Source organism: Bombus pascuorum, chromosome 5 (assembly GCF_905332965.1).
Source record: "Bombus pascuorum chromosome 5, iyBomPasc1.1, whole genome shotgun sequence".
NCBI lineage: Eukaryota > Metazoa > Arthropoda > Insecta > Hymenoptera > Apidae > Bombus > Bombus pascuorum.
Window position 1 is genome coordinate 6,368,934 of NC_083492.1, and position 26,504 is coordinate 6,395,437.

Genomic DNA, 26,504 nt, shown 5'->3' on the forward strand with positions numbered 1-26,504 from the left:
TTAATTTAAATCAATGTGGGAATTTCATTATAACTGAATTGTCAATCAACGAAGCAATTATCAAAACATAAAACACACTACACGCTTAAGGTCTATATTTTATTACGCTGATTTTCCATGTAATATATTATCTACGAATCTGTCATGCGATTTACGAATCGCCGGTACACTTTCGTGACATTGTATTCTTTAATCTCTTTTCAAGACGTACATACGTATCTGGAATGTAATCATCGATACAATAGTAAATTAAAACTATTGTTCCATAATTAAAATCTTTTCTATCATGGTCTTCCGAGTATTTTTATTCTCGATTAATTTTATTTTCATTCTTGACAAACGCAAACAGGTTTTCGATTCGTTCTTGCATACCCTTCGTGGTTATATCATTATCATCACACTTTACACGCTTCATCGATATTATATTGTATTGTGTTTGTATAATTGATTAGGTACGTAGCTGAATTTAAATATTCTTTTTCTTTCATAGATCTTTAAGCGATAAAAAGATGGTAAAATAATAGCAATAATATAATTATGCAATAGTTTTGAACGAGCGACTTATTCCAACTTTGCTGTATCATTATCATTGTTATTACTACCAATATCATATCAGTAAGTTCAACAATAGAAAATGTTTCAGTCTTAAGCAAGTTGATGATATTATCGAATTTTAAAACTGAAAGTTATATCAAATATGCGATATACATGCATTAAAAGATGTTGGCACATCTTTAGCTAATTTCGCTTGATGTTCGTTTCATGTTAAAATTATCGCGTTTGCAAGATATTAATGTAAATCAGGGAATAGCTAATTGTAAGAACGACATTTTTCATGTTTGTTTCGGCGAAGACGTCAACATTAACGTAACTTCTTCTCCGTCATCTCCAGAGTTTGTCACGAGTTTTGGAAGCGTTTCAGTACCTTTTTTATTATCATTGGCACACGTGAACGTTGCATGCCCTATCATGTTTCCTAAAAGTTGTTCTTTCACTTCATCTGCATTGTTTATCAAAAGACCGTCTAAAAAGTTTAATAAATACGTATAATCATTTAGATAAACAATAAAATATAGTACATTTTTTAAAAGATACGTACAGTGATCTAATTAAGATACGTTAATAAAAACATCAAGCGTACCGTGAAAAATGGAAGAAATTTTATCCTCTTCGTCGATAAAGTGAAAATGTTTATTGTTCGCGAAAGCTTCGAAGTTATTAAACGTTCTTAGAGGAACGTTCATGAACCATAACCTCTTCTTTTCGGCGTTGACATTCGCCGATATTATCTCAATACCCTGTGATCCAAGAGAAAACGCGATCTTTCTATCTGTTCTTTACAGATTAATGATAAATCAAATTAATTACATTAATTCTCTCTGTTACCTTGATCGCTGTATAGTCGATACTTCGCATCCTTTCACAATTGATAATAAATGGCACGTTATTTTCATCATATTTGTGAATTATCTTCATCACTTTATTGCAAAAGTAATTTGCAGCTGGATAAAATAGTCCAGTGTCTGGTTTGAGTACTATATATTTGTTTCCAAGTTGCGTCTACAAAAGGGTAACGAAGGAAGCGTTTGATTTTTCACAAAAAGTATAGAAGGGTTAATCGTTTTTAAATGTTAATCGTTTTAAGACTGAAAGATGACGACGATACTGTGTAGAATTAATATAGTACAGGATGTCTCAGAAAATATGGTATAACCGGTTATTTTATGATACACGCGAAGGTGAATTGAAAAAGCGTACAGCTTTTCCGTTTCAGGTTTTATTTTCGAGATAATCGAGTTTAAAAATTTGTCGTGTATATTTGCATTCGATTAATTTTACATGTAGCCCATCAGAGTGGAAAAAATTTGTTATTCAAAAATGGAACTTCCGATGAAAATATTTTATTGCATATTTTTTACTTATTTTTAATCTTTTATTCTAATTTTAATTTTTTTACTTATTTTAAAAAATAATCTCTTGTCTGATCATTTATTTTTCATGCATTTCTACTTAGTCAGAAGCTAGATAAGCGCACGAGTATTCAATAAATTCTCAACATATTCCGTTTTGATACGAAATGCAAATACTGACAGAAGTTTGTGAAGCGTATTCGAGTCAATGCCCGAGCAAAGATTCGTTAGCATAGATATTATGGGAACGTGATAGTACAATATTATCTTTTACCTTACATTGAATTACTTCGATTTTTGGCCTAGCAGGCGATCGAAGGAAGAATATTAAACTGAACAGAGCACCGACTAAGAGTCCTAACTCGACGCCAAATATCACACTAACTAGAAATGTCACTATCGCTGCAACCGCGTCCCTTTCTGCAATCAAGTATAGAGAATTATTCAATGTCAAATACGAGAGATTAATTCTGAAAAATAAGAAGAACAAATGCAGATTAATATTTGACAAATGTCTTAGTATACCGTATTTTTATACTTATTATTAGACAGATATAAAAGGTATACAAAATTTGACTCGACTTTATTTGCTAAATATCTCTCTCTCTTTCTCTCTCTCAAGTTAGTGCAGACTTTTTAAAATCGATCATTTTTGTCGTTCTACCTGTTTCTCTTACTATATCTTTTATTTTGATTAAATATTTGAACGTGTACGATCACGTAGTAAAATATTCTTCTGTAGTTTACAATTAGGGGAGTTTGAGAATTTAAAGAGGTATCTGATATCGATCGAGTATCTTATCTTAATTTGTTTAAACAAAAAATAAAACATGAATTCGCTTGGTAATTAATAAAGGATATTTGTTTCTGCTTTATCTCCGAATGCACAGAAAATTTTTATGCATATACGATACTCGGTAAGGAAAATATTTCGAGACTTTGAGAAAATATTTGAACATTCCCATTGTATTAATGTGACTTTAACGTAAATTTTTACTGTATGTAAAAGTTACAACGACTCACTGCTTCCTTTCCATAACAGACGTATTATCTTCAAGTCAATCATGAATATTACCGCGCTTATCAATACCGCTGCAAGAGTGGAACGCGGGATGTAATAAAAATATGGTGTCAAGAAACTCAACGCCAGTAACGTCATCATTCCTGCAAAGTATCCAATGTTATTATCCGTAACCATTTCTTAAAACGGGTAAGAAATATATATTATACATACGCGCAAGAGAAAATACAGTAAAATATTATTTATCCAAATTGCGTTTATTGAAACGAAATCTTTGTTAGTGTCTCACTAGGAACTTCTGGCAGTTGAATCTATTTACGTGAACGTTCTTTTTTTTATAGTTTATTTTGGTTTTTACAATTTGTCCTGAAGGACATTTGGTAAAGTGTTATATCTCATTGGTAATAAAAAAATAAAATAATAATAAATATAGCATGTGGGTGGCTACCCCCAGCGGGGTGCCAACTTCGTGTTTTCTAAGTTATATCTTTTATGTCTTAGGTAAACGTGTAATGCAATATTATACATGTATACAGGACAGAAAGAATGTATTTCCTTGCGTGAGAATGAGACGAATAAGATGATGAATGAAAAACGAGATGAACGATGGAATAAGATTTTCCTCGTGTAGGCTTCTTTTCGAGAAAATCAAGTTTGAAAGGTCAAGTATACTTGACCGTTGGCTAATTTCTCAGCGGATAAGGGCGAAGAATTGGTAGTGGCTTATTCTACTATGTGAAATGTATGCGAAAATAGATCGAGATAGTGGAATAAGATTTTCTCGCTCGTAGCTTCGTTTTCAAGAAAGTAGGATTTGAAAATTGGAATGATCCTCGACAAAAGGATTCGCGTCTAATTTTTGGACTTTTTAGGTAATTCTACAATATAACAACAGTGGGAAGCTGGATTCGCATAGTCAGAAAAATCAATATTACGAATGATTTGTGTTGACTCTTGGAGATTAGGACAATTAATTGGCTGCGTAAAAGTTTTATCACGATGTTCCGCGATATAACTAGCCATGTTTACAAGAGTCACGTAATACAGTAAATATTTTGCTTAAAACATATGAAACGTATTGTACTTTTGATTTTCCAAAGAAGAAGAAACACGAACAAAGATCTGTCTGTTTTGTTTTCAGCTGTGAAATTAACTAAACGCGTTCAAATTCTATTTTCTCGAAGGAAGTGATAGTTAGCGGACAAAGTCGGTGAACTTTTATTATAGCGAGCTCCACTTCTATGAATTATTCGTTCTCCGATGAATAAATAGAGTTCTAGCATATTTTCTCTTGCAGCAATTTTCCATGTTGCTTCGTCTCGAAATGAGAATATTACCGACGTATATACTGGCCATAGGCGTTCGTACACCGCTGGCGGAGGCTACGGCGCTTCTGGTGAGCGCTCCGGCAGCTGGCATCGATGAAACGAAACTTCCGAATATATTGCACAAACCAAGCGTTAACATCTCTTGCGTCGCATTTACATTGCTACCACTTGCTAAAAATATAAACATCGTGTCACGATTAATTACGTTTGTGTAACCTTGTGTAGTTCATTGATACGTGAAAATTATGAAATTTGTGGATCTGTGTACAAAACACGTGAACATTTCGAAATTTCTCTTACGAAGCGGTCTCTTTTACGTATTTCATCTTGGATGCATTGTTCCCAAATAATCTCCGAGTTCTTCGAGATCGTTGATGATACGAGGCGAAGTTCGTAAATTGTAGTTTTTGCGAATTTATGTGAACAACGCGTCCAAAAATTTAATGCGAATTTGGAGGAGCCCCAGTCGTTTTCTCGTCGCAAATATTATTTCGCGTTACCGTATTACTCTATTTCTTGCTTCGTACTATACGATCAAAAATATTTTCTTCCCTTTTTGCGACACTTTCGAAACAAATAGCCTGTCATATTTTATATGGATCATCGTGTTACGAGTCAATTTAAATAAACAGAATTTCTCTATATTGTAACTTTTGATATTAAACGGAAATTAAAATATACGTAATCTTAAAGTTTTCCGCATTTTCCTCGGGGATATTTACAGTAGAAATCACTATATACATTCGTGATCTACATACATACATAGATACAAATCTGAAACCACTGAAAAGACGAATGGGATTTTCAGCAATGTATGTATGTACTAGGTTTAAGGTTAAGACGCGCGATAACGCAGGTTTCTACACGTGGCAGATTTTTAAGTTTCGTTTTGTACTAGAACATCGAATAGTTTGCTCTAATAAATCATAGAAATTGGACAATAAATTTTTATACTATTCAAGGTCCTATAAAAAGCAATAGATTTTACGTTAAATGTTACGTAATTTTTGTTGTTTCAGCTTGTATACTCGACTATCTGAAACATCGACAAGCATTTCACAACACGTCTTTACAAATATTTCAAGCAAAGTATGAACGGCATATTAGTCATCCATAAATCAAATAATCAGCTGCCACGTTACACGTATTCGACGAAACAAAATAAGAAAGAAAAAGAAATAAAAAAGAAACCTGTTCGTTTGTTTGATAAAAATTCGAAAATATATTCGTAACAACGTTTTTTGAATACAGATCCGCAAGATTCCGACGATTTATGGTGCTTACCGAATGCTTTAGCAATGGCTACGTTTGCCAACACCGAGACAAGAGGCAGTACGATTATGCCTGACCCTAAATGGGAGCACATGTCTAGAAACGTGTAGGTCTCGTTTCCAACTTGAGACGAGAGCGGAAATACAGAGAGCTTGGGAAGTCCTGACTGTATCTTTCCTTTAAATTAAAAATAAAAGTCAGAAGGGAATAACGAATATTTCTCGTAGAAATTTTCTTACGCGTTAAACGCGCTGTAACGATTATAACGAAGCGAAACGTCTGTGATGGCATTTACTTCGTATGGAGTATTAAAAAAGAAAGAAAATAAGAGAGAAGGAAACGCGAACCTGAAAGAATGAACGGCGAGGATCCTGTCTTCTCGAAATAAAAAGCTATCGTCGAAGTAATCAGGATGACCAAAGCGTTGCGACAGATGGAAAGAAACCACAAGAATTTCTTCAGCCACATCTTTTTACGTTTCTCCTTTGATCGATCATTGTCTTTCCCGAAACAGCAGTCGATGTCTTTCAGTTGCTAGATGATAGAAACATGAGATAGAAACACGAGATAGGTTAAATCGAAAGGCAATTTATTTCCATATTTATTTCTATAATGCGTTATCTTGCAGGGACTTACTCTGAAGAACAGAAGGAACGCTATACTGCAAATTCCAAGGAGAAAATCTGGTATTCGTACGTTTTGCACGTTTTGAAATATCTTGCTCAGATTGTCGACGATACTGTGCGCTTTGAACTTCAATCCTAATAGTCCTTGCAATTGCGATATGATTATAATAATTGAAGTAGCCGAAGTGAAGCCTGACGTGACTGGCACCGATATAAAATCTACTAGGAAGCCTATATAAAAAATTTCATCGTTTAAAAAAATATTATTACGAATGAGAACGAGCGATGATACGAACATAAAATAACGCATCATTGGGATACGTTCAGACGCAAAAACAAAGTGGAACGTTAATTTGCTGTTTGTAATATTTTTAGATATTATTTTAGAGTAAACGTTCATTTTACTTATCGTGATGTTGTATCGTTAACGTTATCGTTCAAATGCTATACCTAACTTGTATTTTTGCAGATTTTTATACATTTAACGAGTGATACGAATATTCGCTTGGCCTCTGTTTCTTTAATTGTACTACCAAGAGCATGAACACGCATAAATATCCGCGGAATATCGATATTTCTGTCGTACATAGGATAGAAACCGGAGGATAAAAGTTAGAGATCGAACGAATTGCTACGAACACTAGCCTCCTCCGTTGAATCAGAACAATAATCGCTGTCACGAGCGTGACTCTATTTACAAGAAAAGAGGTTAAGAGAAAAAACGATTTGTACGCGTACTATGCGTAATACGTACATGGTATTTTATCGAAAACACGCGAGGAAAGCTAAAAAAGAATACCAACGCGCAACAAATGTGTATTTATAGTAACAATTAGTTAAGATCGTTGTATCAACAATTAGTCAAGATATGGAAAAAACAGTATGTTTGTTTGCACTGTGAGTATTCTCGTCTTCGGCTTAGTTACTTTTACATTCGGAGATTTGCTAATTTCACGTATCAAGATATATGTCTCCTACAAATAATTCCTCGTGATTTATCTTTCTTAGATAATTGTTTACTTAGTCTTAGAATCGATTTAAGCGAGTCTTAATCTTGGATTTTCTATTAACTGCTTGAAAATAGTATCATCAAATTACGAAAGAACTGATTTATATCATAGTTTATTATTATTAGTTAAAATTAATTATAGTACCGAGTTTAAGACGTAGCGGTTCAGAAAACTCGAGAAAGAGAAGCAATTGAAGGTATTTGTTGATATCACCTGCTGTCGACACTTCGATATTCTCAATAATGGAAAATTTCCGAAAATATATCGGCTGCTCAGTTTGATCGGCTCGACGTAAAAATTTGGCAGCACCAAATTTTGCTGACAGCGACGAAAGTAATTCAAGCAACGATAAATAGACAACTCTGACAATTTGAACACCGAGATGCTAGGAATTTTTCGGACGTAAAACTAGTTAGTTCAGATCCTGTCCGTTTCCTCTGCCGATTTACAGTTCTTTTTATGTCATAGAATAATTTGTCCAGATCTGAAACTGATTTGTCTTTGCATCGATTCCTTCGATTGCCATCGTACGTAATACTCGATGAAGTCGAAAGTATTTTATGAGAATACAGGAGGCAATTCATTAGGCGAATATTTTACAAGTTGACACAAGGTAATTCGTTATGCAAGAAAAAATTAAAATTGTGAAATAAAGTTTCTCATACGAGGCTTAGTTTTGCAAAAGCGTCGAAATTATACCTCGTACGAATTTACACATCTAACAATAAGATACGATATATGTACATATAAGAATAAGATTCGCGGAAAGATGATGTTACGTGAACGTCTATCGTCTTTGTATTCTATCGATCGAGAAAAGTACAAACGAGAGATTTTACCAACGATGTCGTATATTTTATGAATGAAACGCTTATTTCAACTACGCGTATGCGTATGTACACGTACAGATTTTCATTTATCTGTCTGAGATCAACGAGTATTCTATGGTTTTTAACCTCTTTCGCGCAGTGTTTCAGAGATCCATCGTTCCACTCTTTTCGCATCTGAGAGTATTCCCTTGTATTGTTGAAGCAATTGGAGTGGTTGAACGTTTCTGAAAATTATTTTGTCGATACGAGCCTAAACGTAGCAGGCCCATCAGCAATTCTACGCATCCAGCAACAAAACAAAAGAGCACGATAAAATCCACTGGCATGTTTCTGGTATATTCGAAGGTAAGTAGTGCCATCAAGGACGAAGGACCAATCGATACTTCTTTGATCGTTCCCAAAAAGATGTAGACAAAGTTGCCCATTAGACACGTATAAAGACCATACTGTAAAGAATTGGACGCTTTATAATTTGTACGTTTATGTGATCCAACGTGGCAAGTATGAAAAGTAAACAGTAATGAATTAACAACGGGCACAATCGTTGTGTTTCTGTCTGTACAGAATAATCTCGCAGGTGGTTCTAGAAAATGTGGCTCTTGCACAAATTCATGTGCGAGGTATATAACACTCTCTGCTAGGGTTCTAGTTTTCGTTGAAAATTATCCGTTTCACGTTACCTCGAAAACAAAATTTAAAATCTATGATTTTCTTGAATGTCTCTACGAGCGAACTCTTCAAATTTTTACCGTTTCGTATATTACGGGTTCCCATCGGAATTATACGGAATTATAACACGTAACTAAGAAAAAGGTAATAAAAGCGAGAAATCAAAGTCGAACGATTCGAACGAGTGAGAACTGAGTATCGACAATATTTTTTTTTTTTTTTTATTTTGGTTATTTTACAATTTGTCCTTATGGACATTTTGTAAAGTGTTATATCTTATTGGTGAAGAGAAAAAGAAAATAAAATAAAAATAAATATAGCATGTGGGTGGCTACCCCCAGCGGGGTGCCAGCTTCGTTTTTTCTAAGTTATATCTTTTATGCGAGTATCGACAATATGAAAACCTTATAGATCAGCGATAACTATCTTTTGCTTCTAAGAATTTGAAGATTGGAATCACGACAGCCATAGAAAATCAATCCGCAATTTCTTCGATACCAGATATTTATAATAAAATTTTGCACATTTTCTCCTATTATTTAGCCCATAATTCATTACCATTGTTCCTTTGAAAGGTGCGAGAGAAATGTTCGAATACCTCGGTATTGATGGGCAAATCATCGTCGATGGAACGAACAAGATAACATTTAAATAATAGTAAACGATAATATATTCAAGCAATAGCGCGATATGATAATTAGATAGGGGTGAGAACGAAGAAAATTTGTCGATCGACCAAGTAAGGAGTAAAAAGTAAAAATATACCTGAGCAGTTAAACCTGCGAGTGCAGCGTATGCTATACTTTGAGGGATCACGGTTAATCCTAGGGAAAATCCAGCTACGAGATCCGAAATGGCATCCAAACGAGAGTATTTTGGCAACCAATGTATTATCGTTATATATTTAACAATCGAGCAGCTCGATTTGCTGTTATCCTTCTTAGACGTTGGAAGTTCCTCCAACGGAATAGACTCTTTCTTAGTAGCAGGCATTTCTTTGCGCGAAGAATCAGAATTCTCGAAAATATTCGCCGATGATACCGATGCTTAACACAGACAGTTAAATTATTCGGGTTTATACGTTCGGTCACTTCACAGCAACATTAAAATTGCATTGGAAGGGAAAAGGCAAAGTAGTTGACTTGAAGAAGCTCTGTTACGCACTGATCATGCACTTCGCGGCACTCATGTTCATACACCACGAGCATAAACGCGGTTCTACCTCCCTATCAGCATATTTTCATCGCTTCCAAATTATTATCATTTGATGCGTCTCCCGTTAAATCTTAAGACAAACATCTGGCGCCAACGAAATTCTCATCCTCGTCCGATACTATAATCATTAAGTAACGCTCGGCTCACGTGCGTTAGTTGTTGATATATTGATAAAAATTACCAATTAAGGACAAAAGCGTTGGGTCATGACCAATCTTATGTGGCGGAAAGACTCGCGTACTTTATACTTGACTTCCTTGTGTTTAACGACGAACGGTGTTTACGTCCGAGCGAATTAGGTAGAACGTGTTAATTCGCCTACGCGTTTTACGCAAATTTGCTGGAGATCAACAAAGAAAATTGGTAGAATCGGGAGAAAAAGTGATTCGGTGCCAACGTTTTATTGCGTTGTTAGTTCACGCTTTCGTAGTGCGAATTAAGATATTCCTGGTGTTCTCTGGTTAAGACGCGAGTAACTTGGATCAGTGGCTTACGCTACTCGCCACATAATCACTTGTATATGTATGTTTACGTTTAGAAAGGTATAATGTATTTGAATTAATATTAATGTTTGAAATGAAAGTGCTTTTACATTTTTTACTTTTTTATTATTCGAATGCGTATGTGTACGTAGGTTTAATGTATTAAAGAGTATCATCGAGTTAACGTTGCGTTTCATTTGCAATTTTATTTTGCTTTGTTTTTCTTTTTTGTTTGATCAGTTTATATGATTGTTTTTACTATCGTAATTACAAGGTTCAAGGATGTGCACGATATTTATCTTACCACTGTCTCTTGCTTTATTGCGATCTATGAATTTGATGAAGTTTGAAGGGATTTGAAGTATTCAAAGTGACATGCTGTTTCTTTTTATTAATTACGGAGACTCTTACTGGATCTCTGATTTATGCATTGAACTTTGGTAAAGTATCCAGTAATATTTTATACTTTGATAGAATAGCTTAGCTACTTTATTTATGTTGTTCGATAATTTTACATTTGCGTAACTTTCGTTTCGCTACTTGATCCGTGTCCAATGCAGCTTAACGTCAATTACGTCGGTTTTAGTTATAAATATAAGTTAAGTCGGACAATAAGGTCGTTTCAACGAGCAAAATTTCATTTTGAGCGAAGTAAGTAGGTGAAAGTAATTGGGAGCTACAATTTTCGATAATGGTAATATAATTATAATAATAATAATATTATTATTAAATGACAACAATTGCTAATAATAATTATAATAATATGCTATATTCAAATAATTTCAATAAAATCTCTATGTAAAAATTCAATTGTAACACAATTAATCTGTTTCGCGATAGCATCGTATTTTGGAATTTAACAATATTTCTTATTAATGCGAGTCAAATTGCGAGTCACGTTAAGGCAACTTCTTATTAATCTGATCGATTTGTTCGTCGATCCTCTCCGATGTTCCGCGGAACTTGTTTGGTTCCGGCCCAATCATTTTTATAAGTTGCGGTATATCGTGGCCACTGATTTGCGTGAAACGTGCCAATGACTTCATGCAGATGTACAACTGTTCTTCGGCAGGGCTGCCAATGAAATATTGCAACAGTGCCATTGTTAATTCTACAGCGACGTCATCGAACACCTATACATTGCATAAAACGAAAGACGATTAAAATGAAATCACGATTGTTTAATTACACATCGAAAACTGCAAAACGACAGATAGAAAATGCTAAACAATAAAAAAAAAGCTCCGCTTCCTCGCTCTTCGAAAAGGATAGATATAAATTAATTAATATCCGAACTGAGGCTGCTTTCTTTGATTATTTGATGTATGTATAATGCAAAATTGAATCGATGATGATGACGACGACGATTACGAGGATGATAATGATGACGACGATGATGGCGATGAATGTACGGTTATTTAAATCATATTATTCCTACTGATAAAATGTACATTTGCGCAGTTCGTGGATACGAAATCGTAAATTTGTGATGGACGACTTACCGTAACGTGCGATTAAATTATACATACATGTTCAGACAAGTACCTTAGAAATGCTGCCTTTTGGTAAAAGTCGCCGCAGATTTTTGATTTTGTTCATTTTCTGAAAACACAGTATCCGGTCTCTCGATAGGTATCCATTAATTCCAACTGCATCGCAACATTGTATACATGTATACAAATACAAACGAGCAACGAGAAAACGTATTTATATATTACTTGAATCATAGCTATTTATAATAGGAAATTGTTTTTGGTATGATATCGTTGCTCGTTCGTGAATCAGTTACCAAATATGATACATGGTTAAAGTATCTCTCACGGTTTAACACCTTTATAAGTACAGCTAATTTATTAATAAAGGCAGCACTTCTATCCGCGAGAAAGAAAGCGTCACTTTGTTTGTTGAATTAGTTAAAAGGTGATAGTAAAAGCGTTGGTTATGCGACACTGCAAATTACACGTTATTTTATTTTAGAATTGCGCGCTGAAGAATTAGGATTTTCTTTCTCTCTGTTTCTCTTTTCACGTTGAATATTAGATGTGTAATCAAAACGAAACAGGAAATTGTTAATTGGATAGGAAGGATACAGACCACAGTTTTTACCTCCTTGCAGGCAAGATTGTGAATAATAGCGGCACCACGAATTTGCAAGTCAGCCGAATGGGAAAGCAACGAATGCACTGCAACTTTCGTCGTTACCCTTATGTTACTGATATTTTGATTTTGATGTTGCCATTCCGATATATACAACAACCACTCTGAACTACTAAGGTTTTCGAACATGTTTGCCAACTATAATGTATAATTAAAAATTAAAAATTCGTTAAATTTATCGATGCACACGGACGATTCTAATTTGCTTACAAGTTGTGCAAGAGGAAGTTGTTCTTCAAGAGGATGACGATCGATATCAAAAGCGTAATTCATAATTATATGTTCCCTTCTGTCCTGATGCAATAGTAAGATTATGTCGTCCTTTAACGCAGCAACCGAGAGTATGTTCAATAATTTCATCCTTACGTCACTTCCTAGAGCTTTATCGTACAGCATTCGCCCTAAATACAGAAATTGTCTTTGATACATACTCTTACAACGAAGAATATCGTTTTTCGTCGTCTTACCTACGAAATTTAAAAAGTTGTCTCCGAGTGCCCAAGAACCCTCGTTCTCCAAGGCATACTGTCGGAGCTCATCCATGCACAGGCGTTCCTCTTCGTTCAATAACCCCTCTAGCAGCTTGACTAACGTCTGGTAGTCTTCTTTGATGCTTACTATGTCCTTAAAGACAATGGGAGGATCTCGATGACGTTTCCTTTCTTCCAGTTCCTTTTTCTCTTCTTCCTCCATCTGCATCACTCTATCCGATGGTAGCACCTCCGTGCTTTCGCCGTTCGAAGCTTGCGTTTCGCTCAGACTTATAACACCTAAATTCGTACGAAGACGATATACCGATAAAGAGAAAAAGTAAATAAAATATACAAGACAGTTAAGAAATACATGTATCTTATTTTACGAAATCGATATACTTTCACTTTCTGCCATGTGCGTACAATTACTGGGTCCGGTACTATTGCTATCGCTCGTACCACTATCCTTGCTTCCTTTTTGCTTCTTTTCCTTCTTCTTCTTTTTTTTCTTTCTATCTTTCTTCGCGAGTTTCTCGTTGATCTCGTTTCTTCTTTCTTCTAGCGCGATTGAATTTAATCTGCCATAATAGTTACATCGTATTAAAGACGGTCGCAAAAGGAAAAGAAAAGAAACGAAAACTGATAAACGAGACGCGAAAAGCGTTTTACCTTGCTTCCTCGATAGCCTCATTTAAAAGTTGAAATTCCGGTGAAACCTCTCTATGATTTCTTGGTTCAAGGAATGTTGGATCAACTATAAATGCTCTACTCGCGCTACTGCACAAACCTTCTATGAGTCCTCCAATCTGTTGTCCAATCGGTCTAAAACAATTTCAATTTTAATAAGAAACGAAAATTAAGAGAAAATTATTAAAAATTAAGAGAAAAAAAATTCGTACGTTTGTAATATTTCCTCCGGCAGATCTAGGATGTACTTGGGAATATCCTGACCCACTAGAAAATTACTGACTTCGTTTGTGAAGCTGTTACAGTTATGTTTGAAGAGGTTGTAAGTACCCGGACTGTAATTTAACGACAAATAACAATCATAGTAAATATAAATGTAAATACAAAATCATAAGTAGCAGCTCGCAAAAGTTTGTAGTCATAAGATAACGCGTTTTCTTTTAAACTTGAAGATAAAAAAAATATTCTAATCTTAATTAACGATATAATGATATAAAATGAACTCTATTTGTTATTTGTTATACTGTATTTAATTATTTGGATGATCGTAAAATTAATCAGACAATGTAATAAATAATGAATTAATTTGTTTTATTTCTTATTCTTATTGATAAGATTTATTTAAATTTTCGGACGCTTAGATTCTACTTTATTCGATGATAACTCACGCGAACGTAGACACTCCCAAGCCGTTTATGTATTCGAAGAAGACAGAATATGGCAGGTACGTCTCACCGATTCTTTCCACTTTGTGCGGTTCTCCTAACACTGTGCCACCCTGAAATAGAGAGTGAAATTAACTGCGTGCGATGGCTGACGAGCAAAAAATTGGTGAAAAACGCGTCAATGTCAATTTTGCGACAGCCGGCTCAGCGATGAGTGTGCTTCCACCCCCTCTGGCATTAGCGTGCACGTAATTTTAGAAGCACGACAAACTTGCGCTTCCCTGTAAGAAACGCTTAAAATAACCGCCTACGGCTAGTGTATCGGTGTTGCATTCTGCAGCAGAACGTAGGAAAGAATGTGCCAAATAAAAGAGAGAAAAAAGAGAACGGGAGACGCCGAAAGAGGAAGATCAACAGGAAGCGACGCCTCTCGAAGAAATTTCATAATCGAACAAAATTCAACGAATGGATATTGAAAGGAACCTAACGTATGTACGTGAATTGTCACAACTAATTACAAATACATATGTACAATTATTAAAGCGAGTGAAAAATAAGCGATACGAGTCATCACGATTGACACGAAGAAAACGATCAATTGAAAATTAAGTTATCCGAATTACCAACAAACGCGTATGATAACAATCACCGTAAATAGTACAACACTGGAGTTTGCTTTCGTTAGAAGCATACTAAAACTATTTTGCACCTGGTCGAGTCGTACGAGAAGAACGATGTCACGTCTGATGGAGGGATAGAAGCGGAAGATCAAAGAGACACCGGAATTGGTAAGAGCGCGATGAACCGTTTTCTCGTCAAGGAACCACTCGAATACGAACTGGCGTCGCGGCACCTCGAGATTCGACGCCACGCAGCCGGCAACCGTAACTCAAGATAAACGAACGATATTCGAGTTCGCATGGCAGGCAGCGCGCACGCTCTTCGTCGTCGCTGTTTTCGGTTTGCTTTTACTTATGACGTCGCGTCTACTGTATCAAACAACACCTGCCAGCTGATCGTCTACCGCAGTAACGGTCGCGTTCATGTTAACGGCGGTCAAGTAGCTCGTTCGTTCGTTCGGTCGTTCAACAGTGAAGCAAAACGATGCGCGATGAACGACGAACGACGAGAAACGAGCGGGCAACGATGCGCGATCGAACCTTAGAAAACGTTAAACCTGATCGTAGATTATCGATCTATCTTCGTATCGTTTGTCTTGCATCCAACTTCTCGATCACGTTTGCGCAACTTGCAGTTAATTTCCAGCACTCGACTAACTTCACGCACTCGATCTCGACTTCTAATCTCGGTTTGAGAATTTTGAATTTGAAAACATGGCTCGTTTCGAGTACGTTTCGATCCGTTGCTAAATATAGATGGTGGAAACCCGAGGATTTCACGAGATGGTAGCATTTTTGTTTTCGCCCGCTGAGAGATCGACGAGCAGCGTTATACACAACTGCAAGCAGAAGATTTAACGGTTCGATCCTGCTGAGCCGAGAAAAGACTTACCGATAGCTTTCGTCTTCGTAAAATCTAGACGATAGGGCCATGGGATGGAAAGAGCCATGAGAAAGAGTAAGGAGTGAAAGAGAGCGAAGTAAAGCTTGAGGAAATTATTTTTAGGTTCAACCAGACCAAATTTAGTACCCACTCCGTGTCTAGCGTATCGTATGGCCAGAATGACTCGCCACTACTACTAGCGCGTGGCCCGATAGGTCACCATTTCGACGATGGAGAGATGCATTTCGAGTAACTTAACGCTTAATCGTTCGCATCGTACACGTGAATATTCATCGATCAATTGATAATATTTTTATTTACACGCCGCTTTAAGAACGTTATTTTCTTTCTTTTTCCTTTGTAAATAATTCTATGGTTATACAGAGATATACTCACAGGCCGAGCAGTTTGAATTCCAGATGGGCCAAAGAAGTATTCTCTTCCGTAAGCGACGATCGCCGTGTGCCATATACCCTCTACGTGTTGACCTACGCGTGGATAATAATGTTTTCTATTATCAGTATTCCTTCATCGATTATATAATTTATCTTAATGTATTCGGTTTTCTACAAACACACGAATTTTCTTTTAAATATGCATGCGAATTATCTCAGTATCTTTAGCGCTGATCGAATTTTTATCAGCATCTGTGCTGATACTCTGACGCTTTACAGATTTCTCTGTGCGTTTTCAATGTACTCCTATGTTATAGAATTCTCCACCTGTGCTTTGTACGTGAATTATTCTAAGAAGCGTCTTCACAATATTTCGTGACTTTTCGTTCATAAAATTATTTATGGACGTCATGATATCGTTCGTCGACTCGGATGCAAAATTTACGCAGTCGACGCTTTAGGCGGACAGTTAGAACATTACAAGTCTCGCATTGCGAATGTTTGGAATGGCCTAGTTATGCTAATATTACATCGAAATTAGTACAGTCATATTTTGATAATTTTAGCACGAGTCTCGTTGAGATCGCCGACACAGATTTCATCCACGCTGTTTTTACCGGCAACAGTTCAACAACACCGGACTCGATGGACGACAATTTTCACCAAGCTTTAATCGACGACGGGCATTAACCGATAACAATAATGATCGAGATACGTCTTCCTTAGGTGAACAAAGGTAGAACACAGACTAATGCAATGCTCTAATACTCTAATATTCTAAACCGAACTATTACTCGGGCTTACTGTAAACAATTAGTTAAAACTCTGTATCGTTACTATTATTATCGTTTAAAGCTGTCGTCGATCGAGTCTGATATCGGTAAAAACAGTGTTGGTGGTGAGTACATATCTAGAAAAGCCATACGTGCAACGACGGATCAAATACGTATAAGTATTATAAAAAGTGATAACATGGGAAATGGTTTTAAGAATCTTTTTTACTATAATATGCCTTAGGAATGAGAAAGATAAAAAGATTAATCGTTATTTTAATTTACGTGCTGCATAAAGTTAATTGTATCAAGGACAAAATTTACGATATCAGTTACATTGATGCAAAGATACTTGTGTTTTGGCATACATATGGCCAAGTGAACTCGTAGATCGCGGTAAATAATACTGCTCAAGGACCAACGAACTCTTCGTGCGATACGATAATATCGCGCCAAGTCCTTGCCGCATAAATTCGCTTCGTAAAAGTACAATCTCAGTTTGTTTGGACGAGGTTCGGGCTCGTAATCGTCGGCTCGAGTCTCCTTCGACCTAGTTTCTCATCGCGGGAATAGCTAAGCACATCCGCGATTATCTTATTGCAACGCGTTTCTGGGAGGGTCGTCGTGGTGAAATAACCGCGAGAAATAGCTGCTACAGCCGTCCGGCTCGACAATTCACCACTTTCAGAGATTATGCAACATTTCACCGATCCTAACTAATTCTCACTGACTTTCCGTTAATTTAGGAACAAACTTCCAATACGTTAAATATAGTTAAACGATATTATTTCTTTGATATTATTACGTAACACTGATATTTCGTTTATGTCAAGTACAAAGAGAAACAAACTTTGTTTCATCACACAGTTGTTTTTACAAACCTATCGCGATAAATATGAAAAATATTTAATAATTAATTTAACTCTAGCTCAATTAATTATTCCAGAGTTTTGATAAGTATTGAAGAAATTCAAAGAGCGGAAGTATACTACGAAACGATGAACGTATTTATAATCCACAATCGCGATACGTTTACACATTGACTGACTAACAAAAGAGAAATAAATTGCAAAATGAATTTCGTTTCACTGTGCGCTCTTTTACTCGATTCAACGAACATCGTTATTCTCTTTTGTTGTTATTCCGCATTATCCGGCCTCCGTTTTATTATTTTCACGACACATCTGCAACACGTAAGGTTAAACATTTTTCATTCCCGCTTTCAGTCTCTGAATTTCGTTCTTAGGATTCGTTTCCCAGTACAATGCGTAGACAAGAGTACAAACCGCGTATTTATTTGTTTGTAAGGAGAATCGCGTGCAGTGTGAAATACCAAGCTCGCGAACAATTACAAGTAGTGGCTTCTAAAAATAGATCCGCAAGCTCGGCGACTGATCGTGAGTGGCGAACGAACCTTGGATACATGACGTAAACGTCTCGCGGAGACACGTGTGCGTATGTTGTATTTTACAACTTTTCCGTGGAATTTCGTTCGAATCGAGCGCTTTCTCCCTTCCTTCTTCTCCTTACTTCCGCATTGTACCGCAACATGCGCCCAAATTTTCTTCAAATAGATTCTTTGAGCTTTCTGTTTCACCTTACTTTCCATTGATAATTCCTCATTGTATATTACATCTTATCGTTAGCTTCATCAAGATATGAGATTGTATGATAATAAGAAGATTGTTTGTAATATGACACGAACTTAATTTTACTGAAAAATAATGAATAATGAACAATCATAATTTATGAAAATAGAACAGTTAGCAAAAGAAATAATAAAATAACGAGGAAAATAATGAGAGGTAATAGGCGTATAAATTTTAAAACCACGAGAATGTTGACTATAAATGTTCTCCCAGCGCTGTACTCAGTATCCCAAATTTAGAATAAATTAAGATCACACGAAACAACAAATCTAATGACGGTCCCAATGACGAACACGCCTGTGCCAAGTTACCTTTGCCCTACGATTCGTTTCATTTCTATGATTGTTCCTCTTTAAATTGCTTCGATTCCTAAGATTGCACGGTACAGTTTTTAATTCCTCTATTCTAAGATAATTTTTGGCGTATTTGTCAAATTTTCTTTAATCGTTTATTCGTTATTAATAACCCAACTATGAAGGAAATTTGTAAATTTTAATATTCAGAGTTTTTTAGAATATGGAGCTCGTTTCAAGTTTAATACTTTTTACTGGAAACAAAAGAAAAGTTTTAATTATTGCAATTATTAAACTAATAGAATACTTATACTACTGTAATTTTATAAAATTCACAAGTCACGTATTAATAACATTAAATATTTTGATAATCGTTAATTGTTAGTTTTCCTAAATAATATCTTCATTCATAAATTATTCATTGCAGAATCATTGACAATAAATTATTCATCAATGTAGTCATCGATTACATCATTCAATTGTAGTCCGTGTGTATTTTTAATAAATGGAGAATTGGATTTTGCGTATGTCGTTTTTGATATTTGTGGCTCAAAAATACCTAGTTGTTCCTGTTTACCTCGCACGTACGAACTAGAAGAAGACGCTGAAATGTACCTTTAAATAACGCACAACACGGCATAGGTGGTACGAACGAGGCCACTAATTCATATTTTTCTTGGTAATAATCATTCATCATTTTGTTACATTTCGATGCCAAAACACCATGCATCACACTTGTCTAAGAGATATTTTAATTTACCGATGACGAGTCTAGACATCATAGAGGCGATACCCTTCGTAAGGTCATAGATATATAATTCCACGGTTGTCTTCACATCTTCCGCGTTTTCCATCTTGCCTAACTGTAACAAAAATGGATAAAAATGCTTATTTCAGACAAACGAGATTTCATTTAAAAAAATATCTAATAAATAATTTCAATATCAGCAAGTACATAAAGAAGTACGTATAAATTCTTTATCTAACTCTGTCGTTCTCCTTATTTCGTCTTCATGTTTGTATTTTTCCAGATATCTTCCTTTTTTGGAATACTTTATTCATAAAACACGTAGAATACACAAGAAGTAGTAGCATTACATTGAATACTAAAATCAAATATTTAAAAGCTAGCTATATTTTGATAACTTCTATTGAAATATAACGTTAATTTCGAATCACACAGAAATGAGAAGAACGGCAGAATTAATAATAATCAGATTGCAGATTTGTATGCATTTATGCGAAATTTAAAGATGCAAACATACATTAAATGTTCATTGTAAAGAGCGCGCCATTATTTTTAGTAGGTGAAATAAATGTCTATCTAAATTCTACTTCTTTACATATATTTATAAAAATATAAATTTACAGAAAAATCTGCGACCAGTAATAATTATTTTATAGATCGATCGATCGGTATATATTTCCCGCGTAAACTTTCGTATCATTCATAAGATCTTATCGTATTTTATGATCGAGAATGTGCTATCACGTCAAACAAATGAAAATCGAATCTGATTGGCCAGTACAAAATCACCAACCAATCAAAAAAACCACCATCTAATTAAATCGACGCTTCAGCTTTTGTCACAGTCGAGTGAGAAAAGTCATGGTTGTGAACGAGTCTCGTAAATCGCTGAACTTTGAACATTACTTAAATCTATATGTGTTTGATCTTCCTACACGCACCTTCTTATACTCGCTCTAATGGATGTAACAAGTACAAAACGTACTTAAATATGTATATTGATTGCCCTATAGAACTGAAGTCATTCACTTTGATAGACAAGTTCAGAAGCCTTGTTTCGCGGCTGACACTTTTCTCATCCTGCATTAGATGGAGCGCACAGTGTGCGCAAGATCAATTCACACCTACACTACCGGCTAAAAATATTAGACCACCTGATCTTATTGTTATTTTTCACGACCGATATAACACACTTAAATCTATGGCGATATTTATTTATTTATGTTTTTATCGAATTACTTGATATGTAAATTTTGTAATAAAAGCTTGTTGGCAAGTTACTATCCGATAGCTAACGTACAGTTCTTAATATGCTAGAAATAATTTTTCATATTCCTATTTTTCATATTTGTACATAAAAAAAAGTATACTTAATGCTGTTTTAAGCCATATTTATTGCAGTAATATATTCAAATACAATACTTAATAAGGAATTTATTTATAATAATTTGATAGTTCCTATCTGAAATATATATATCCGATGAATGGATAGTGAAATTATAAAAATAGAGAGATTTTAATCACGTACTTTTAATACTCGATGATTACACATAATAGATTCAATATATCATCATCCTGAAATGAATCAGCAATACATGACGGACTGGCATGAACACGTTCAAACTCATTGATTTCGCGGCTTTTACAAACGCGGTATTCTTTCAAGATCCTCACATATATATGATAAACAAAACACTGTCAAAAGTTCGATACCAATCAAATACGTGTATCTATACTATTTAATATTTCCACACATTTCTAACGCAAATTATCTACATCTCTATATCATACATCATACAAAACACAAATGTAAAGCTAAAAATACACGTTTAAAAGCTAAATTAAATATAAGCTTAAAAATAACTAGATGAAATTTGGGAACGAACTATAGGGTTAACTAATAAGCGAGAATCTAAGTAAAGAAACTAGAAAGCGATTAAAAAAATGTCTTACCTATCTTCTTGTTTTCATTCACGGTATTTCATTGACGATAATCTACTAACAGGTGGATAGATTATCAGGATAATATCAACTAGGGATAATAGAAAGGTAATCGATCAAAGGAGTAAGAGGTAGGATCACTTGACGTTGGTACGTCAAAATGATCCAACCAAAATTGGTATTGGATGATGATACAGCACAAATGAGATGTACACCTCCTGCTTGATAGCTACTGGCCAGCAAATGCAACTGATCGCGGCGAAATGTTCGCCAGAGTTAGAGACCAGTGTGGAGACACGGCGCGGTAGTCGTACTTGCCAGGAAGAAACGGTAAAGAGGTAAGAGGGTCATCGCGCGAAGGCAGCGCCTGCCTACCGGCATCACGGCCAATAACACAATACATTAATACTCCAAAAGTCGCATTTTAACACATTGGTTGACTGCCACACACAGTTTTATATATTTTTCACTGGGAGTTACAATAGATTGAAATATACTATACCATAAAAAATAATTTTTGCGAAGTATTATATCGTATTTGCCTATTTTTTCTGAAAATGTTATATAAATCATTTACACTGTTAAAAATTTGTTAGTCCGTGAAATTTACCGCATTTCAATAATTTTAAAAAACTTAGAAAAACGTGGGTCATCAACGACCTAGATTTCTAGGTTTTTAGGAGTATATTTCTTTTTTTCAAATAACACGGCATTTTTCTCTGAAACGACTGTTCTTTCAACACTTTCTCAAAAAAGCTGTAGAAATACTAAATACTTTATTTTTAATGGAGATAAACATTGATTTATAAATTTTATTTGATTATATTTTTATATAATGTAACTGTATATTATGTATAGAATATATATAAATGTTTCCAAATTATTTTCAAATTGTAGCGAAGACCATTATTGATTTGTTTTTGAATACAAGGGTTATTTTTGTTACTATACACTATATACATACACGGATAGAAGTGTATGTAGTCTGCGTTGGTAAAATTATTCTAAATAAGAAAATTTAATATTCATAACAAATAACATAAATTTGTATTATAGGCAATATTTTTTAAATAAATCTGTACGAATGAAACAGAAGAAAATTTTGTATAAATATTATTAACCCTCTAGCTAATGTGCAAAAGCGGTTCTTGGAACAAAATTGTATTATTTTAAGAAACGAAATATAGTTACAGAAAATAATTTCTTAGAATCCGTTTATAACAAATTTTACAATTAACAGGTTATTTTGAAATAGAGCCGTAAAAATTTTATAAATTAGATTTTATATGATTTTAAATTTTCTTAAAATCATTTAGAAAACTTTACACAAAATAAAAATTATTTTCTTATATATATTTATAAATTTTCCATTTACCTTTATCTTTTATATCATACATTCTTTAATGTTATAAGAAGATTTGATAGATGTACAATAAATAAGATTGTAATAAAAAAAAGATGTTTATAATGTCATAAACATTGATATAATGAATGTAACTGTATATCCAAATACTAGATTAAATACATATAAAATTATTGGTAAAAATATATTTATTCAGATTAAAAAATATTATGACAACATATGTACATACACAATAATGAGGCTCTATTATCATATTAATTAAATTGTAAGAGCTATCCGCAATCTAATCATAATTATATTTGTAAAGTTAGAGACAAATCCAAAAATGTACATTGAGGTTATAAGAGATTTATCACTTAATTTTTTATGTACAAATTTCATTTGACCCTTTTCATTTTCTTAGCTTTCTCTTTTTTCTTATGTTTCTTTTTATTTTCTTTTATCATTTGTTTCTTTCTTTGTTCTTTTTTCAATTTTTTCTTTCCTTTTTTCACGTCTTCATCCGAAGATACATCAGAATCATTAGAACTTGAACTAGATGAAGAGCTTGAAGATGACGATGATTCGCTTGAACTAGAAAGAGAAGAATCCGCAGAAGAATCAGAAGCACTCTCACTCTTTTGTTCTAATACTGGAATTATGACAGGTTTTGGATGAGATTTTAAATGTTCCCTTAAATCGTCTGTGAGACCACCCAAACCAATGGATGTAAAGAAATTGATTGCAAAACGTGTGTTTTTAGGGTCATCTCTGGGAAACAACCCTTCGAATGCATGTTTTAACGTAACATCTTTCACACGTTGATTAAGTTTAGATAGTCCCATATATTCAGAAAGTTCTTGAAACAAAATTTTTATAAATATCCTATTGGAACTTGTTGTATCCTCTTCAGTTAATTTTATACAAGATAATACTTCCCACGATATAGAATCAGTAAATAGTAAATGAGCAAAAAACTTTGATACATTACGTAATTTATTTGTATCTAGACGGTGTATTGTATGATATGAATCTTGAAAAATTTGCTCAAATGGTGTGACATACATCTTATTAATAGCACAAAACCGACCAGCCAACAATCCAAAGAATTTTTCATACGTTCTCATTTCTGCACAGCAATCTAAGAACATATGACAGAGTTCAGTTTCTTGACCAGGTTTTAGTTGCATTTTCATTAATTTGTGTGCACACTCTTCAAAATCAAGCGATGAATGTATTGTTAAATATATTGTTCTTCTGAGTGCAGTTAGATTTGTCTCTGTATTATCTACTATTATGTCTTCTTTTCCTTCTGCCACAGCAGTACTATCTTCATCAGAACTTTCTTCTTCGTCATCTTCTTCTTCACTTTCTGAACCACTGACATCTGAATTTAGTATTTCTTTACTTAATTCTTTATATTTATCTTCATTATTAATATATTCTGCATCAAATTTAAATACATTTAATATATCTTGAGAATCTGTTGCTTCATCTAATGTTATTAAATGAGTAAATTGATTCTCTTCTTCTACGAGATCAAGTTCTTCTGGAACTGCTTCATGATCCTTGAATCCATCTTTTCTAACTTGAAATATAACTTCAATCATATATTGAACTCGTTTATCTAATTGTCCTTCGTGTAATATATTTCTTAGCATTTCAAATATAGCCTCAATACCCTTCCTAGAAACTTCTGTTAATTTCATGCCACATTCTTTTAAAAATGCTATTGCTACTTCTACCGAATCATCTGTTGGTGTTTCCACTAATAAAGTCAAAATTTCTAAAGCCACAATCTCATGTGCTACTCTTTGATTTACCAAATGAGCTATAAATGTTCCAGAAGATATACACAGAGGTTTGTCATTCCTTCTGAAACCACGTTTAAACTGTATTACTAAACGTTTTAATAGTAATTCTCCTATATTTGGAAACTTAGAATTAATAATTGCAGTGAGGGCTGCATAAACAGATGTAAAGGTTGGTGATGCTGCTTGAGCTTGTATAATAGATCTAGCAAGCAAACCTCTACCTCTAACAATATTTTCTTTTAAAAGTTCTCGGGTTATAAGTCCAATGTTACTGACGTTAACTTTATTAATATAACCATGTATAGATTTTTTTAGGGCTTCCCATGCAATGCGTTGATATGCAGCTCCTGATTTATCAGTAATCTCAGCTTGCATTATTCGTAACTTTGCAGGTGGTATATAAGCACCACCTGTTCTTGATGTTAAAAGTTCAACTGTTCTATTTTGTCTTGCTTCATCCGAAGCATTTGTTTCTTCTTTTTCCATTTCTTTATCTGTAATTTTATTCCTTTCTGGCTTCTTTTTATTTTCCTTTGCCTCCCGATGATCTTTTACTTCCCTTAATTTGTGTCGTTCGTATGACCGCTCTTCTCTATTGGTTTCTTCGAAATTACGATTTCTCTTATGAGAAACATTCTTTCTATTACTTCTATTGTCATAATAATAATGATCTCGATCACGTTCCTGATCACGATCACGATTACGCTCACGAGTTCTATCTCGATCTCGGTTTCGATCGGAATCTCTCGAATGTCTATAATCTTCTCTCGTCTCTTTCGTCTTTGAGTGTGATCTCTTCATTTTTAAATTATAATTCTGTTCAAGTTATAATTGTTTATCTGGTATTATATGATCCACCATATGTATCAAATACTAATGAACATGAACATATAAACAACTCTAGACATTCATAGATATATCATATCCAAAACAAACGAAACTGGACGAAACTGTCCACGCTGGACGATCGTAAACACAAGTTGGAAAATCCCGTAGTGGGGATAAGACTTTTAATATCGGAAGGGATACTTTACAAATCGGCCGCTGTCCATTGAGAGCATAGCGCTGAGACCGACTTGTTAAACTTTTGCATCTAACGCCACCTTTGCCATCCTTATCATTGAAGATAAAGGATAGAAGCTAAATTACTTTCCATAACCCTCTTCAATTTCTTTAACATACAATATTTCATGTGGTACAGAAGAATGTTATTTAAGTTCAATTACAGACACGGTCGTGTTGCAAATTGCAGGTACAGGGCGCGCTGCATGATGACATCCAACAAATCGATTGAAGCGCCTTACTTGAGAAACATTTTCTGGTCGCCTAAGAGCCTTATCCCCTCTACTGGAGTTTCGAAACCTGTATGACCGTGCAGTACAGCCGTGCTATAACCTAACATTTAGGTAATATAACCTAGACCAAAATATTCGATTAAATACATCATATATTAATATTTATTAGTTTGGAATAAAATATGCACATTATTTTTAAGAATGAAATCTTGTTTTTATTGGAAGATATAATACATGCTGTTTCAATTTACAAAAACGAAAATAATAAAAACATGTGAATGAAAATGACAATTGATATACGGATATTATTCATGGTGCGCAAGATTTATATAAATTCCTGTACAAAATACAACACTTGGTATTTTTTTCGTATACTATAATATACATACATATATATTTTCTCAAG

General features: G+C 34.4%; 3 protein-coding genes across 6 annotated transcripts; all 3 read right to left on the reverse strand.

Annotated features, from left to right (window-relative positions):
* Nucleotides 1–84: 84 nt before the first annotated feature.
* On the reverse strand, nt 85–10,046 carry LOC132906853 (sodium-independent sulfate anion transporter-like). 2 transcript variants are annotated; one of them, XM_060959420.1, is made up of 11 exons: nt 9,432–10,046; nt 8,248–8,443; nt 6,168–6,388; nt 5,879–6,065; nt 5,544–5,708; nt 4,269–4,430; nt 2,934–3,074; nt 2,185–2,330; nt 1,387–1,560; nt 1,142–1,298; nt 85–1,024 (listed from the first exon to the last, which is right to left on the reverse strand). In XM_060959420.1, the coding sequence occupies exons 1-11, from the start codon at nt 9,657–9,659 to the stop codon at nt 834–836; spliced, it is 1,968 nt and encodes a 655-aa protein (XP_060815403.1). In that variant the 5' UTR covers nt 9,660–10,046; the 3' UTR covers nt 85–833. The 2 variants fall into 2 exon arrangements, with proteins under 2 accessions (XP_060815403.1, XP_060815402.1); XM_060959419.1 differs by lacking the exons at nt 8,248–8,443; nt 9,432–10,046 and adding an exon at nt 6,608–6,653.
* A 999-nt stretch (nt 10,047–11,045) lies between these two features.
* LOC132906852 (uncharacterized) lies at nt 11,046–21,974 on the reverse strand. 3 transcript variants are annotated; one of them, XM_060959416.1, is made up of 12 exons: nt 21,660–21,974; nt 19,719–19,821; nt 16,245–16,336; nt 14,349–14,458; nt 13,893–14,015; nt 13,663–13,815; nt 13,393–13,571; nt 12,988–13,290; nt 12,731–12,921; nt 12,470–12,658; nt 11,909–11,965; nt 11,046–11,496 (listed from the first exon to the last, which is right to left on the reverse strand). In XM_060959416.1, exons 2-12 carry the CDS (start codon nt 19,810–19,812, stop codon nt 11,263–11,265), a joined length of 1,725 nt encoding a protein of 574 aa, XP_060815399.1. In that variant the 5' UTR covers nt 19,813–19,821; nt 21,660–21,974; the 3' UTR covers nt 11,046–11,262. The 3 variants fall into 3 exon arrangements, with proteins under 3 accessions (XP_060815399.1, XP_060815401.1, XP_060815400.1); XM_060959418.1 differs by lacking the exon at nt 11,909–11,965 and having other exon boundaries at nt 21,660–21,973; XM_060959417.1 differs by lacking the exon at nt 11,909–11,965 and having other exon boundaries at nt 12,458–12,658; nt 21,660–21,971.
* Nucleotides 21,975–23,180: 1,206 nt separating this feature from the next.
* On the reverse strand, nt 23,181–25,994 carry LOC132906849 (pre-mRNA-splicing factor CWC22 homolog). Its single transcript, XM_060959412.1, has one exon. It carries the CDS (start codon nt 25,602–25,604, stop codon nt 23,388–23,390), a length of 2,217 nt encoding a protein of 738 aa, XP_060815395.1. The 5' UTR covers nt 25,605–25,994; the 3' UTR covers nt 23,181–23,387.
* Nucleotides 25,995–26,504: the final 510 nt, after the last annotated feature.